At 43.4% G+C, this 14586-nt stretch overlaps 1 protein-coding gene across 3 annotated transcripts; it reads right to left on the bottom strand.

Moving 5' to 3' along the window:
• Positions 1-1604: 1604 nt before the first annotated feature.
• Positions 1605-13199, bottom strand: LOC140206758 (uncharacterized). Of its 3 annotated transcripts, none has more exons than XM_072274960.1 (3): positions 13059-13199; positions 10324-10491; positions 1605-4810 (listed from the first exon to the last, which is right to left on the bottom strand). In XM_072274960.1, exon 3 carries the CDS (start codon positions 4408-4410, stop codon positions 3790-3792), a length of 621 nt encoding a protein of 206 aa, XP_072131061.1. In that variant the 5' UTR covers positions 4411-4810; positions 10324-10491; positions 13059-13199; the 3' UTR covers positions 1605-3789. The 3 variants fall into 3 exon arrangements, with proteins under 3 accessions (XP_072131061.1, XP_072131063.1, XP_072131062.1); XM_072274962.1 differs by having other exon boundaries at positions 10324-10487; XM_072274961.1 differs by lacking the exon at positions 13059-13199 and adding an exon at positions 12409-13047.
• Between the last annotated feature and the right edge of the window lie 1387 nt (positions 13200-14586).

Genomic DNA, 14586 nt, shown 5'->3' with positions numbered 1-14586 from the left:
AGCCCTGAATCCACATGGCCGGTGTGGAATCTGTGTCTCCCTCTGAAATCAATAATAAATGAAACATACAAAATGACACAAACTGACAACGCAGAGCGAGCAAAGTAAACATCCATACTCACACTTGTCTTCCTTCAAAACTATCGCAAGCAATTGCAGAATACAGAATAAACAACTTGTGAAGCAAAAGGCCTCAGCACGTATTCTACAGAACTTAGGAGAGTAAGATATGGGGAGCTGAGGCTCCCATACACTAACACTTCATAGAATTTTGAAAAGTCTTGCAGGCTCCGAATTTCACATCCATTCCTGGAAATCACTTCTGGCAAGGAGACACACAATTTCTGCCACATGTATGGTGAAAAAGATGATGAATTCAATCATCCAACAACACAAACTAAAGAAACACACGACTCCCAAAAAGTATTTCATTACCATAATCTTCCTCCTTCTCTTTCAATTGAACTCACTTATGATCCACACATTGTGGAATATTTTAAAACCGCAATGCAACCATATTTTAAAAATATCACAGAAAATGGTATGCTCTTATTTGTTCAACAGTTATCAAACATCTGTAATGGCAATCAGACAATATTTAATAGAGCCTTTCGATTCCAAGACAAAGAGACACAGAAATTAATATTCAGCACAATTAAAATATGATGTCTCCACAACTCCAAACATTCAACGACTGCCAGGATTTCCCACCTCCAATTTCTGATCAAGAATGGCTGATCCCCAGCTGGGCTCCACCAGGAGCTGCTCTAAAAAGCCATCTTGTGGGCATTCTAGGAAATCACCCTCTTGGTATACAGCAACTACCTGATCTTCCCATTATATCTGCATGACTATCTCCCAGGAATACGGCAATATTGCTGTTTTGACATGCATTTTCCCTCTCTCGTTGCAATTTGTGGAAGATATACATACTACTGATGGGGGGGTCTCTATAAAAATCCCATCAGTGTCTTTTCACTCTTGCTATTCCTCTGTTCTACCCACAGTGACTCAACACCTTCCGACTCTAATGATTTGATTTTATTTTTTATCAACAGAACCATACAACCTTCTCTGCCTACCTGTGTGTCCTATTCAAGAAACATGCAAGTATATGGGACACAAGAGACCCTGCAGGTGCTGGGAATCTACAGCAATACACACAATGTGCTGGAGGAGATCAGCAGGTCAGGCAGTGTCCATGGTTGGGAATCAACATCTTGGGCCAAGACCCTTCATCAGAACTCTTGATACAGAGGTATCTGGAATATCAACAAGCAGAGAAAATAGAAAGTAGTGTGAAAAAGCAAAAACATGTTTCAAAATTTACTTCAAGGCTTAAGAACATTTACCAAACATATTTCCATGGTATAGCAAATACAACAAAGGCAATAAACTCTTTCACTATTCCCATATTAATATATTCCTTGGCAAAATATCTTGGTTCCATTCCAATCTGGAAACTTTACAAAAAAAAATAAGAACTGAAATGACAAATTCAGAAAAGACTATTTACACTCAAACACACTTAGATTAACACTACCAAGGACAGAAGGAGGAAGAGCTATAACAGACATTAAAAAAAAAATCACTCAACAGTCTGGTAAGATTTCTAAAGTATATATTTTCATCAAAAATACAGGATTCAGCACTCCATGCGAGTATATACAATTCTGATAAGAAATACAGACCAGAAAACTTAAATGAGAGGCTAACTCAGAAAAATGAATCATCACTATGGAAGAAAACATTAACCAGTGGAATGAGTATGACCCTCCATGGGAGACATCCCAATGATCTGAGCAGACTAGCTGGTGACAGGGAAGCATCGAGCACCTTACTGCGAGTTGGAGACCTCTTCACAGAAATAGGGGTTGCTTGGGGAAATACAGAACAAGGTAGTTAACATTTTAAAATATCAAAATTACATTAAAGACAAACAAACCAGGCAATAAATGCAGAAAATGCCAAGGGAAACCAGACACAGTCCAAAATATTCTGGGATCCTGCAGGAATTTAACTCAATCTGATTACTTATATAGGTACAATCAAGTGACAAATATCATTCACCAAAATCTTGCTTTAAAATACAAACTTATGAATGACCACCGTAACATCATAAAGGCACAATAAATTCAAGCCTTATCCAGTTTTAGAGTAAAAATCTTACAAAGTATATGATAATCAATACATAACCACTAATAGGACAATCCGTAATAACCATCCGGATATAATATTACAGGATAAACAAGCAGGAACAACTCCCTCAATAGATAAAAACATTCCCCACACACACATGTTCCTCAACCAGAGGAGCACCTCACAACAGGCAGTGTTTGTGTTATCAGTCAGACAAACAAATTATTTTCCCTGTCAATCAGCTTCCAAATGTTGCTACTCTGACATATGTTGCCACGCCCCGCTACTGATACCCTTCTCCTCATTATACATTCTTACCCCGACCATCGTCCAGAGCCCCAAACTCTGCCCTGTGCCCGCTTCTGGTTTCTGACTCTTCTCCGTTGAACATCCAACTGATGGTTTTCCATTCTGTTTTCAGTCTTTAGAGGACAGTGGTGTTTTCTAACAACCCTTTAGAAGCAGAAAAAATGACCCATAATGTGAAAAAGAGTCATGATTAAGGAGGTTAACTCCCAATGTCATTCTCCCTCAGCCCAGAGATTGGAGGGGCAAAGAATATCTCAGACAGAACTGTAGTCAGCTCGACTTCCTCAGTCTGCAGAGAATTCAGGGGAAACCTCTTAATTCACAGAGTGGTGACTGTTTGGAAGCCATCACCACAGGGAGAGCGAGAGGGGAACAACAGGGGAGGATTTAAAAGGACTGTCATGGAACAGAATCACTGGCAGGGTCCAGATGGCCTGAGTTGACTCTCTTCTGTACACTAGTTGTGTTGTAAATTCACTAAGTACTGGAGACAGAGTTTAAAATAGAACTGAATTATTTGTCTAGGATCCAGAATATTAAACTCCAGTCCCGTTAAAGGTGAATGTGCAGCAGAAGAAACTCCTCCCATGCCCAGTGACCAGGGTGCAGAACTGGGTGTGGTGAGCAGCAGCAATAATTGCAGAGTTCAGCACCGACAGTCACTGCTGAAATTGCATTGAGAAAAAATGATGGACAAATATCCAGCATGCAGCTTATTGAAACTTTCTCCCCAGTGTGAACCCGGTAGTGTGACACAAGTGTAACATGCTGTAGGTTTCACTGCTAACATAATAGCCTCTCTGTAATATTTCACTGCTGAGGTAATGGTTTCTCTGCAGCAGCAATGTTTGGGTTACGACTAGAGATAACAGGGTTTTGGAGTGTGGGTGATCCAATAAGAGAAACATTCTTTCTTGCGAGTCTGGAAGAGAGATTTTCATGGTCTTTTGCCGGGAAGAGATGAGAAGACGCGAATGGAGAGAGTGGGCCCTTTTTCTTATTTCTTCACGAACCATATAGTCAAAGTAAGAATTATAAAGCACAATCCTTTAATCACAGATTGTGTACTGTTTGTTATTTCAGGGTACTGATTTGTAACAGGGGACACATCGTGCAGTATCCACCCAAATGAGATTTCTCAAGTTTTGCCGGGCTGGGGGGCTATCACCCCCTATATTATACTGCTAGCCAAAACAAGAGTTACATAAGGTCAGATGACTGAGTGAATCACTTCCCACATTCACAGCAGATGAATGGCCTCTCCCCAATGTGAACTCGCTCATGTAACTTCAGTTGAGATGAATGAGTGAATCCTTTCCCACAGACAGAGCAGGTGAACAGTCATTTCCCTGTGTGGGCTGACTGGTGTTTCTGTAGGCGATATGATGAAGTGAATCCGATCTCACAAACTGAGCACGTGAATGGCCACTCTCCGGTGTGAACTGACTGGTGTCTCAGTAGGTGATATGACAAAGTGAATCCCTTTCCACAGTCTGAGCAGGCAAATGGCCTCTCTCCATTGTGAACTCTCTGATGTACCTTCAGTTGGGATGACAAAATGAAGCCCTTCCCACAGTCTGAGCAGGTATAAGGCCTCTCCCCAGTGTGAACTCGCTGATGTATCTTCAGTAGAGATGACTGAGTGAATCCCCTCCCACAGTCTGAGCAGGTGAATGGCCCTTTCCCTGTGTGGGCTGACTGGTGTCTTAGTAGATGAGATGACCGATTGAATCCCTTCCCACAGTCTGAGCAGGTGAACCGCCACTTCCCAGTGTGAACTGACTGGTGTCTCTGTAGGGAGGATGATTCAGTGAATCCCTTCCCACACTCTGAGCAGGTGAATGGCCATGCCCCAGTGTGAACTGACTGGTGTCTCAGTAGATGAGATGACTGAGTGAATCCCTTCCCACAGTCCGAGCAGGTGAACGGCCACTCCCCAGTGCGAACTCGCTGGTGAGCCATTAGGTCAGATGACTGAGTGAATCCTTCCCCACAATTTCAGCAGATGACCAGTCTCTGCCCAGTGTGAACTGACTGGTGTGTCCACAGGTGGGAAGAGTGACTGAATCCCTTCTCACCCACAGAACAGGTGAATGGCCTTGTCCCAGTGTGAACTTGCTGATGTACCTTCATGAATTGACCTTGAATCCCCACAGCCTGAAAAGGTGAATGGCCTCTCCCCTGTGTAAACGGACAGGCATGCCAGTTAGTCAGATGATTGAGTGAATCCCTCGCCACAATCTGAGCAGGAAGGAAGATCGAGTGAATCCCTTGCTCCACTTCTTAAATATCTGGACAGAGACAGCAAAACTGGTGTGTTGTGTTCGAGATTCCTGTAGATATATTCCTTGTCGTTTTTAACCTGAAAAAAGATTTATAAAATCCATCAATGAGTGGAGGACAACACTTAAGAAGAGATCACTCGAGTTGTCAAGGTGTGATCTGGCATCACACTGTTACAGTGAAGTTCAACACAAGTTGGAGAGAGAAATTATCTTCTAACTGGGCACAGTGCTGGTATCTGGAATGACCATTAAACTCTCTGAAGCACTTCCTGTCTCTATAAGAATTGGACATTTCTGCATCTCCAATCTGTGACTTGGCTCAGTTTAACACTCTCCATTGGTAATATTCCCTGTTCCCACTGAGCTGCATGGGTGCCTGGCCCCACCGTAACTGAAACACTCCCAGACAAATCGCCTTTGTTGACGTGCAGCTGGGATTTTCTATTATCTACTGTCAATGTGAAGTGCCACAGTTTTAAAGCCATGTAAACATTTCCTGACCAGATGAATGGTTGGTCTGCACAGCTGTTAAAAGGAATTACATTAATATTAGTACTATTTCATGTCACAGAGTCATAGAAAAGTACAACGTAGAAACAGGCCCTTTGGGCCTTCTAGTTTGTGCTGAACTATTTAGACTGCCTACACCCACACCCATACCATCCAGGTACCTATACAAACCTCCTAAATGCTGAAATTGAGCTCGCATGCAACAGTTGGACTGTCTGCTCATTCCACACCTGGATGACCATCTGTGTGAAGAAGTTTTCCCCCATTTTCCCCTTAATGTTTCACCTTTCACCCTTAACCCATGACCCTGGTTGTAGTCCCAACCAATCTCAGTGGAAAAAGCCAGCTTGCATTTACTCCATCTATAACTCTCATAATTTTTTCACACCTCCATCAAATCTCCCCTCAATCTCTACATTCCAAGGAATAAAGCCCAGACCCGTTCAATCTCTCTTTATAACCCAAGACCTCCAGACCTGGCAAAATCCTTGTGAATTTCCTCTGAACTCTTTCAAACTCTTTTACATCTTTTCTGTAGGTTGGTGACCAAAACTGCACATAATACTCCAAATTATGCCTCACCAATATCTTGTACAATGTCAACATAACATCCATCTCCTCTACTTACCACTTTCGTTTATGAAAGCCAATGTGCCAAAATCTTTATTTCCATCCTGTTGAACTGTGCCACCAGTTTCAGTGAAATATAGACCTGTATTCCCATGTCCCTTTCTTCTACAACATTCCTCAGTGCCCTACCAGTCACGGTGTACGACCTACCCTGGCAGCTCCAACCAAAGCACAACACCTCACGCTTGTCTGCATTAAATTCCATTTTCCATTTCTCAAACCATTTTTTTCCAGCAGTCCAGATCGCACTGCAAGCCATGATAGTCTTCCTCACTGTCTACTGCATCACCAGTCCTGGTGTCATCCTCAAATTTGCTGATCCAGTTAACCACACTATCATCCGGATTACTGATAGAGATGACAAACAACAACAGACCCAGCTCTGATCCATGTGGCGCTCCACTAGTCACAGGTTTTCAGTCAGAAAGGCAACTATCTGCTACAACACTCTGGTGATGAAGTTTTAAGGGTATTGGGGGATGTAAGAAATGATTCTTGGGTTCTTGTAAATAACAGGTTAAAACTAAGTCCAAACTTATGTGTGCTCTGTTCCGGATAGTGTGCAAATTTCTGTTCTGTCCTTCACTGAGGAATCTGCTTGCAGCTTGTTTAGATTAACGACTCACAGATATCTCTTGGGAACGTTATGTAGAGCTGAGTTCTCATGAGACATGAATTGAACTAAATTCATTCCTTTGTCTAACAAAAGAGAATAACTGATAAGGATTGGACAGAACATTCATCTGTAATTAAAACCCTGATTTAGTGGACTCTCTTACCTAAGAAATTAAGTTTTGCTCCAACAGCCTTGGTGGGAATACCAGTTGAACTAAAGTGCTCTTTGTTTCGCTAGTTCTATAACTGTAACGTTTCTGCATGTTAGACAGAGATTCATTATGAGCCGCCAGAGGGAGACGAATTCTGTCTCTCTGATGCTTGGCCCCGAGCTTCTTGCCGGCTGAGTTCGAACAAATAAACTGGGGAAAAGGATAAAGTAAAGAACTGTTTGTAGTGTTGCTATTCATCTAGCAAATTTAAGTTTACACCATAAAAAAGTATCCCATCCGGATACTTCACACCTTTGTACGGCTACTTTCTTCTTTTGACTTCAAGAAATAGAAGAGAACTGTGGACACATCGTGGACACAAGTCTCCCCTCCATGGACTCTCTCTATACTTCCTGCAGCCTCAGTAAATCAGGCAACATAGTTAAAGATTCCCAAGCCTAGGGACATTTTCCATTCTGCTGTTATAAGCAAACTGAAAATTCCTCAGCATTGTTAGATGGACTCTTGATTTCATAATGTAACTCGATGTGACCTTGCACCATATGTCCACCTGCAGTGGATTTTCTCTGTAACCATAATGCTTTGTTACACTCTGTTAATGAATTACCATAACCTACTGTTGTAATGTGTTGATCTGAGAGGATGGTATGCAGGACAAAATTTTCATTAAACCTTGGTACATGACAATAATAAACAATTTCCTACTTTAATTGTGTGGAAATATTAGACAGACTGAGCTTCTCCTCTGGAACTTCCGGAGGGATATTTAACCGAAGTGTACAAATGTTTGAGAAGCCCAGAAAAACAGAAAAGGCTTCCTTCTTGCATTAATAGGGTTATATACCTCGAAACATTGGCTGCTCTTCGGCAAGTTGTAACAGTGGAATAAAGTCAATGGGGAAAAAAAATGCCCACCCACAATGAGAGAACGTGACAGATCTGGATCTCACTCCCTTGTCTGAATGGAAGAAAGATTAAACTGCACAACCACGAGAAACAAACCTGCACACATGAAGTCAGACCCCAGTGTAGCAAAACCATGCATGACATCAGGCACGTGGAGGGGGAGGGAAGGAGAGGGGATAAGATTTTTGGTTCCATGGCTCTCTTCCAGGGAAGGTGGGACCTGTACAGAAGGGACCACAACAAGAGAGAAAGTTCTTTGGAAACTGAAGATCTGAAGGCAGGTAAGTCACTTGGACCAGATGGTTTGCACCCACTGTTCTGAAAGAGGTAGCCGGAGAGATTGTGGAGGCATTAGTAATGATCCTTCAAGAACCACTAAATTCAGGAATGGTTTTGAAAGACTGGAAAGTTGCAAATGTCACTCCACTCTTCAAGAACGGAGAGAGGCAATGAAAGGAAACTATACACCACTCAGTCTGACAGTGGTTTGAACGCTGTTGGAGACGATTGGTAAGGATGTGAATTCAGGGTACTTGAAGGCACAAGATAAAATAGGCCGGAGTCAGCATTGTTTACTCAAGGGAAAATCTTGTCTGATAAATTTGTTGGAATGCTTTGAAGAAATAATAAGCAGGGTAGACAAAGGAGAATTGGTTGATGTTGTGTGCTTGGATTTTCAGGCCTTTGACAAGGTGCCACATGTGAGGCTCCTTAACGAGCTCTGAGCCTATGTTATTACAGGGAAAAGGTAGTGACTGATTGGCAGGAGGAAACGAGTGGGAATAGAGACAGCCTTTTCTGGCTGGCTACTGGTTTCTAGTGGAGTTCCACAGGGGTCTATGTTGGGAATGATTCTTCTCATGTTGTATGCCAATGATTTGGATGATGGAATTGATGACTTTGTTGCAAAGTTTGCAGTGGATGTAAAAATAGGTGGAGGGGCAGGTCGTTTTGGGGAAGTAGGGAGGCTACAGAAAGATCAGGAAAATGGGAAAGGAAATGGCAGATGGAATACTGTTTTGGGAGGTGCATGATTATACACTTTGCTAGAAGAAATGAAAGGGTTGGCTATTCTCTAAATGGAGAGAATGTACAAAAAAAATCTGAGGTCCAAATGGACTTGGGAGCCATTGTTCAGGATTCCCTAAAGGTTAATTTGTGCATTCAGTCTTTAGTGAGGAAGGCAAGTATGATGTTTGCATTCAGTTCAAGAATATAAAATATAAATACAAAACTAAATATAAAAGTGAGGATGTAATGTTGAGACTTCACAAAGCTCCTGGATTATTCTCAGCAGTTTTGGGCCCCTTATCTCAGAAAGGATGTGCTAATACTGGAGAGAGTTCAAAGGAGGTTTACGAAAATGAGTACAGAATTGAATGGCCTGTCATATGAGAATATTTGATGGCTCTGGACCTGTATTCAGAGGAATGAAGGATGATTTCTTTGAATCCTATCAAATGGTGAATGGCCTTGATGGAGTGGATGTGGAGAGGATGTTTCCTGTGTTGGGAGAGTCCAGGACCAGAGGACACAACCTCAGATTAAAGGGGATAGGCGGGCATTCTTTTAGGACGGATATGGGGTAAATTTTTTCAGCCAGAGAGTGGTGAATCTATGGAATTCTTTGCCATGAGATGCTGTGAATGCCAAGTACTTATGGATATCAAAGGCAAAGGTTCCTAGATTCTTGATTGATGACGGTTTATGGGGAGAAGGAGGGAGACTGGGAATGAGGAAAATTGGAACAGGCATGAATAAATGGCAGAACAGGAGAAATGGGCCAAATGGCCTAATTTTGCTCCTATGTTTTATGGTTTTATGTGGGGGCATCAGAATGACGTCACATATGGGTGAAAGTTTGTACTGAAAAGCTGTTTAATGGAGTTTTTTAATGATTTCGGGGAGTGAGCGAAGGAAACCTAATGGGTTTCATCAGTGAACCAACATTGTGTGATTTAAAGTCCCCTGCAAGATACCCTGCTCTGCCATGTTGTCCGTAGAGTGGGCAGTGTGGTGCTTGTCTCGAGTTGGGTCACAAAACTCCAATGTTTCTGAGGAGGACTTCCCAGAGTGATCTGGTCTGGGGTGGTTCAGTCAGTGCAGTGTCTCGTTGTTTTGTATTTTCAGAAATAACAGTTTTACTGATATAAACCAGAATTGCCAGCAGGGTAAAGACAGGTTCATATCAGTTAACTGAAGACCTCTCGTCCCTGTGGTCCTTGTCTCCCGGCAATCTAAACACCCCAACAGTGTAGGTACCCGTTCATCTAAAAGTGAGTGAATCATTCCGATAGTTGATCACTGAGAGGAATTATATTTGTTGGGAACAGCTAGACGATAGGAAGCAGATGATGATGATAGGAAGCTGTTTATTGGAGTCGAGGCCCTGTGCCTCGTGGAGTTCTCCAGAGTTTGGGTAGTGAGTTTGCAGCAAGTAATTTCAAAGAATTACCTCTTTTTGCAAGATAGTAAATATAAGCACCCCTCTTTCCCTCTCCACACTTAGAACCCACCAAAAGCTACTTCAGAAGATGCAAGTTCTTCAAATGAGCAAACACTGAGGGAATGTGCGTGAGTTTAAAGAGCTGGGATACTGACAGAATATTACCAGACCTGGAGTGATTGCAACTGGGTCTGACAAAGGCATAACTGATATTTCTGGGCACATTCATTCTCACCTCAACAATTCCCTACCTTACTTTGTACAGATATGTAATGTCTAAAGGACCAGTGTCTGAGTAAATGAGACTCACCAAACTTTCTCCTGGTGAATCAATGGAAACCCTGAGTCAGATGGGTTCTCTCCAGTTTGTGCTCTCAGTCCTCGGGCTGGTTCACTTGCTGCTGTTCCCTCGTCTTCAGTCGTAGTTCACTTCCAGTTGTGGGTTTTTCTTCCAATAAAACTCTCACCGCAGGTCTAACTTTAACATGAAAGATAATGAAGCATGTCAACAATACAAAGGAGAACAAAATATTTCTGCTCACTGAAATCTAAACATTGCAGACAAATATAATGATCTCAGTGAACAAATCTGTAATTGTCCCTGACAAGTCACAAGACTTGATTTGGGATAGGAAGGACTCATCGTTCAGTCATGGTAAGATATAAGATGGAGGAACAGAATTAGGTGATTCGATCCATCGAGTCTGCTCCAGCACTCAACCATGGCTGAGATTTATTCCAACACCATATTCCTGCCTTCCTCCTGTAACCCTGAAGCTACTTAGCAATCATGAATATATTAATCTTTGCCCTAAATACACACAAATGACAGCCTCAACCACACTCAGTGGCAACAAATTCCACGCATCAGCCATCTTTTGGCTGAAGAAATTTTTCTCATCTCAGTTTTAAAGGGAAGCCTCTTTATTCTGAGACTGTGCTGTCAAATCAGACTCTCTGTGTAATGGAAACGTCCTCTCCATGTCCATTGTATCCAGGCTTTTCAGCATTCAGTCAGTTGACTTAACCACACACCTGCTTTCACCACCCCGTTAAATGCTCCTCATTCATAAAGCTGATCATTTCTGAGATTATTCATGTGAACCTTGTTAGCAACAACCACACTGAACACATTTTCACGTATAACAGACAATCAGGAAATGTAAACCATTCCAGGGTGAACGTAATAAAAAGAAACTGGAATCACCGGAATCGCCCAACAGGAGAGAAGCTGCTGTGGGCAGAGCATCAAATTTAACGATTCAGGTTCACAATCTTCTGTCAGAATGGATTCACAATTTTCCATTTTTAGTGCAGACTGCCAGCAACGTGAGTTCCTGTTTGATTTCCACTGCCTGACAGACAGGTGACAGTGAGGAGGAATTTCCATACACAGTTCGAACACTGAACCCCCAGGTCTATTTCTACTGGTGTAAACACAGAACAGCCCATTTGATCACAGCCTCTCCTTGTGAGGGATGGAATACAAACTCATTCGCTCCTCAGATTAACAGCCATTTCTTCCAAAGGAACTCCAGATATGAACATTTGATCCCAGACCAGAAATATTCGTTCAACACCTCATAAACCTGGGTCCATTTTACTTGGATCTAAAACTGTGATATCCCAGGACCCAACCTCACAGAGCCACACAGCTGGACGTGCCACTTACCCACACCGAGAGTCTCACACATCATCCCCACATCTCAGACTGGGTGGTGCAGTCAGGGATTCCCCCACAACCAATGTCCAGCTGCTTGAAATTTCTGCTTCATTGCATAAGGATGACCACCCAGCCCCATCTGTAGAAGCAGTGACCAATGTCAAAGCCAAAACACCAATAGTTCCATATCCCTGGAATGCCAATCACAGGATTATAGCCCAAGCACCAACATCTCCCAGTACTCTTTGCTGCCAGTAAAATGCTGCAGTGTGTCAGCCAGTCACAGTTCAATAACTAGCACCTCCACACCAATGCACAACAGAACTGGAACCTGATGACCCTTTGGCATTCCAGCTCACAAAAACTGATTCCAGAAATAACTCAGCGAGGCCAAAGCTGTAAAAGAACACTCACAATGAAGACAAGTGTTAGAAGAAAGATTGCTGATATATATCATTGAAGAGGTGTAATGCAGGGTGGACCAAGGTTGACCCAGATGGTTGATATACATCACTGAAGTTGGGGGAGAGAGAGACTGGACAGAGGTTGAACAAGATGGGCAGGGAATGAGCAAATGGAACCAGGTGGAGAAGAGTTCAAGAAGAATCAATGATGGTTCTCCAGCAATACACAGATACAGAATTAATAGTAAACACTACCATATAAAAGATCTTAAAATGACGAAGTTAGAACAAACAATAAGAACTTTGGCATTTACAATTTGACCCTCACCAAATTTTTATCAGCACACCATAGAAAGTTTCCCATCTGGACACTTCAACCCCTTGCATGGTAACGACTCTGCCCGTGACTGTGAGGAACTGCAGAGACCTTTGGATACAGATCAGCACATCACAGAAACCATTCTCTCCCCTAGACTTCCCAGTCCCTCGGTAAGCAGGCAGTGAAATCAAACATCCCCTCAACCTGGGACGTTCTTTCTCACCCACCCCAGTCAGGGAGAAGACACAACAGCCATAATGCTCAAGGACAAATGCGAGGAGCCTCAGGAATCGAGGCGAGTTGGGAGAAGTTAACGGGACTCAGTGGCCAACATCAGATTTCCCAACACAATATGGACGAAGCATCACCACACATCCTGGGTCTTTGAGACAATAACACGTGATCTTGCGTCGCACAGCAGAGGGCGGGGCAAATCTGCGGGAAGCAGCCTCACGTGACCTGTTGGCGGGACTGCCATTTCAATTCTGCGGAAATAGACAGCCTGGGCTGCTGGTTTGAATCGTTCAATGCAGATTCAGTGAAGTCTGCGCATTTTTGACGAGTCCAGATAACTGGGTACTAAATGAGTAATCGGCCCTCAGTTCCGGGCTCACGGCCAACATCGGATCTCCCCGCTCGGGATCGGTCTCTGTACTCACAGATGGGAAAGTGACATCTTCGGCCCGCAAACAGTGATCCCGACGCCCGGGTCTCCGACTGAGAAAGCGAGGACGCTTTCCCAAATCCGCAGACGACCCGCTTCGGCACTGAGCAGGGAAGAAAACACTGCCCAACCAGCATTGTGAGCATGCTCGAAGTGATTATTGCATCATCCGGAGGGCGGGGCCTCGGAAACAGACGCGCAGATACTGCCCATCTGTGGTTAAATGGGAGGGGCGAACGGGATCACGTGACCGGTGTGTGTGTGTGTGTGTGTGTGTGTGTGTGTGTGTGTGTGTGTGTGTGTGTGTGTGTGTGTGTGTGTGTCTGTCTGTCTCTCTCTCTCTCTCTCTCTCTCTCTCTCTCTCTCTCTCTCTCTTCCTTCTCCTCCTCCTCCTCCTCCTCCTACCCTCCAACCCCACCCCAGGCAAAGCATTCCAGCTACCCATCACTCTGTGGAAATAAACAAACTTGCCCCTCACATCTCCTCTCACCTTAAATGTATTAGACATTTCAACCCTCAGGAAAAATATATTGTCTCTATCTATTCCTCTCATCATCTTATAAACGTCATTCCAGTCTCGCCTCAGCCTGCGCCGCCCTGGGTGTCCAACCTCTCGTTACAGCTCATGCCCTCTAATCCAGGCAGTATCCTGGTAAACTTCTTCTGCGCCCTCTCCAAAGTCCCGACATCCTTCCGAGAATGGGGGCGACCAGAACTGTATGAGATACTCCAGATGTGGTCTAACTAGTTTTATAAAGCTGTGTTATGAACTGTAACGATTTAGAAACGAACCAGCAGCAATACAGTTCACACTGGAATCTGGTTTTGATGTTAAATCCACTATCTTTACTAGTATCTACTTATAATGTAGTAACTTAACGAAATAAAGGAAAGTTTACAGTGTTATGTGTATATATGTGTAAATATAACTCCCAAACTATCGAGTCTGAGGGAACAAAGCTTAGAGTCTTCAGATGGTAAAGTAGGAAAATTCAGTAATCCACGGAATAAATGATGGGAGAGAGATATTTGTAATCCAGGGTGAAACGTAGAGAAAAGGCCGTTACATCAAAATAGCCGTCTTCGAAGTTCTTATCCGTTGAATCCGTCCACATACAAGTTATCAGCGAAAGTGACCTGTCACAGGAATACTGTCTTCCAGGGGTTACCACACAACACACCCAGGCAAGGGTTAACACAAGCGGTCCCCCAAAATATTCCAAAAATTCACTCCTATGGATTATACGAAGTGATAGCCACACACATTCGTTGTGGTTCCCTGTACCGATGATCAAGAGCATAGGAGAGTTCCAAGCCTCAGCTGTGACAAACTGAAGCTATCAGCTTTTCCAGTCCCTCTCTCTCTCTCTCTCTCTTTAGACTGGCCGACTGCCTGTCTGCAGATCGCTCTGTCTCTCTTATGGTTAAATCCACAGTTCGCGCCGTCAGCCTGTGACAGACGTCATAGCCCCGCCTCCTCACTCCGGCGCTCTTAAAGACACAGTCACAGTCCGACCGCAGGC

The sequence above is a fragment of the Mobula birostris genome, chromosome 13 (genome assembly GCF_030028105.1).
Source record: "Mobula birostris isolate sMobBir1 chromosome 13, sMobBir1.hap1, whole genome shotgun sequence".
In the NCBI taxonomy this organism is placed as follows: Eukaryota; Metazoa; Chordata; class Chondrichthyes; order Myliobatiformes; family Myliobatidae; genus Mobula; species Mobula birostris.
The sequence above is the reverse complement of the archived record's forward strand: the minus strand, read 5'-3'. Positions and strand labels throughout refer to the sequence as shown.

Coding starts and splice junctions, on each gene's coding strand:
- LOC140206758 (XM_072274960.1), bottom strand. CDS start 4,410: ATGGCTCACCAGCGAGTTCGCACTGGGGAGTGGCCGTTCACCTGCTCG.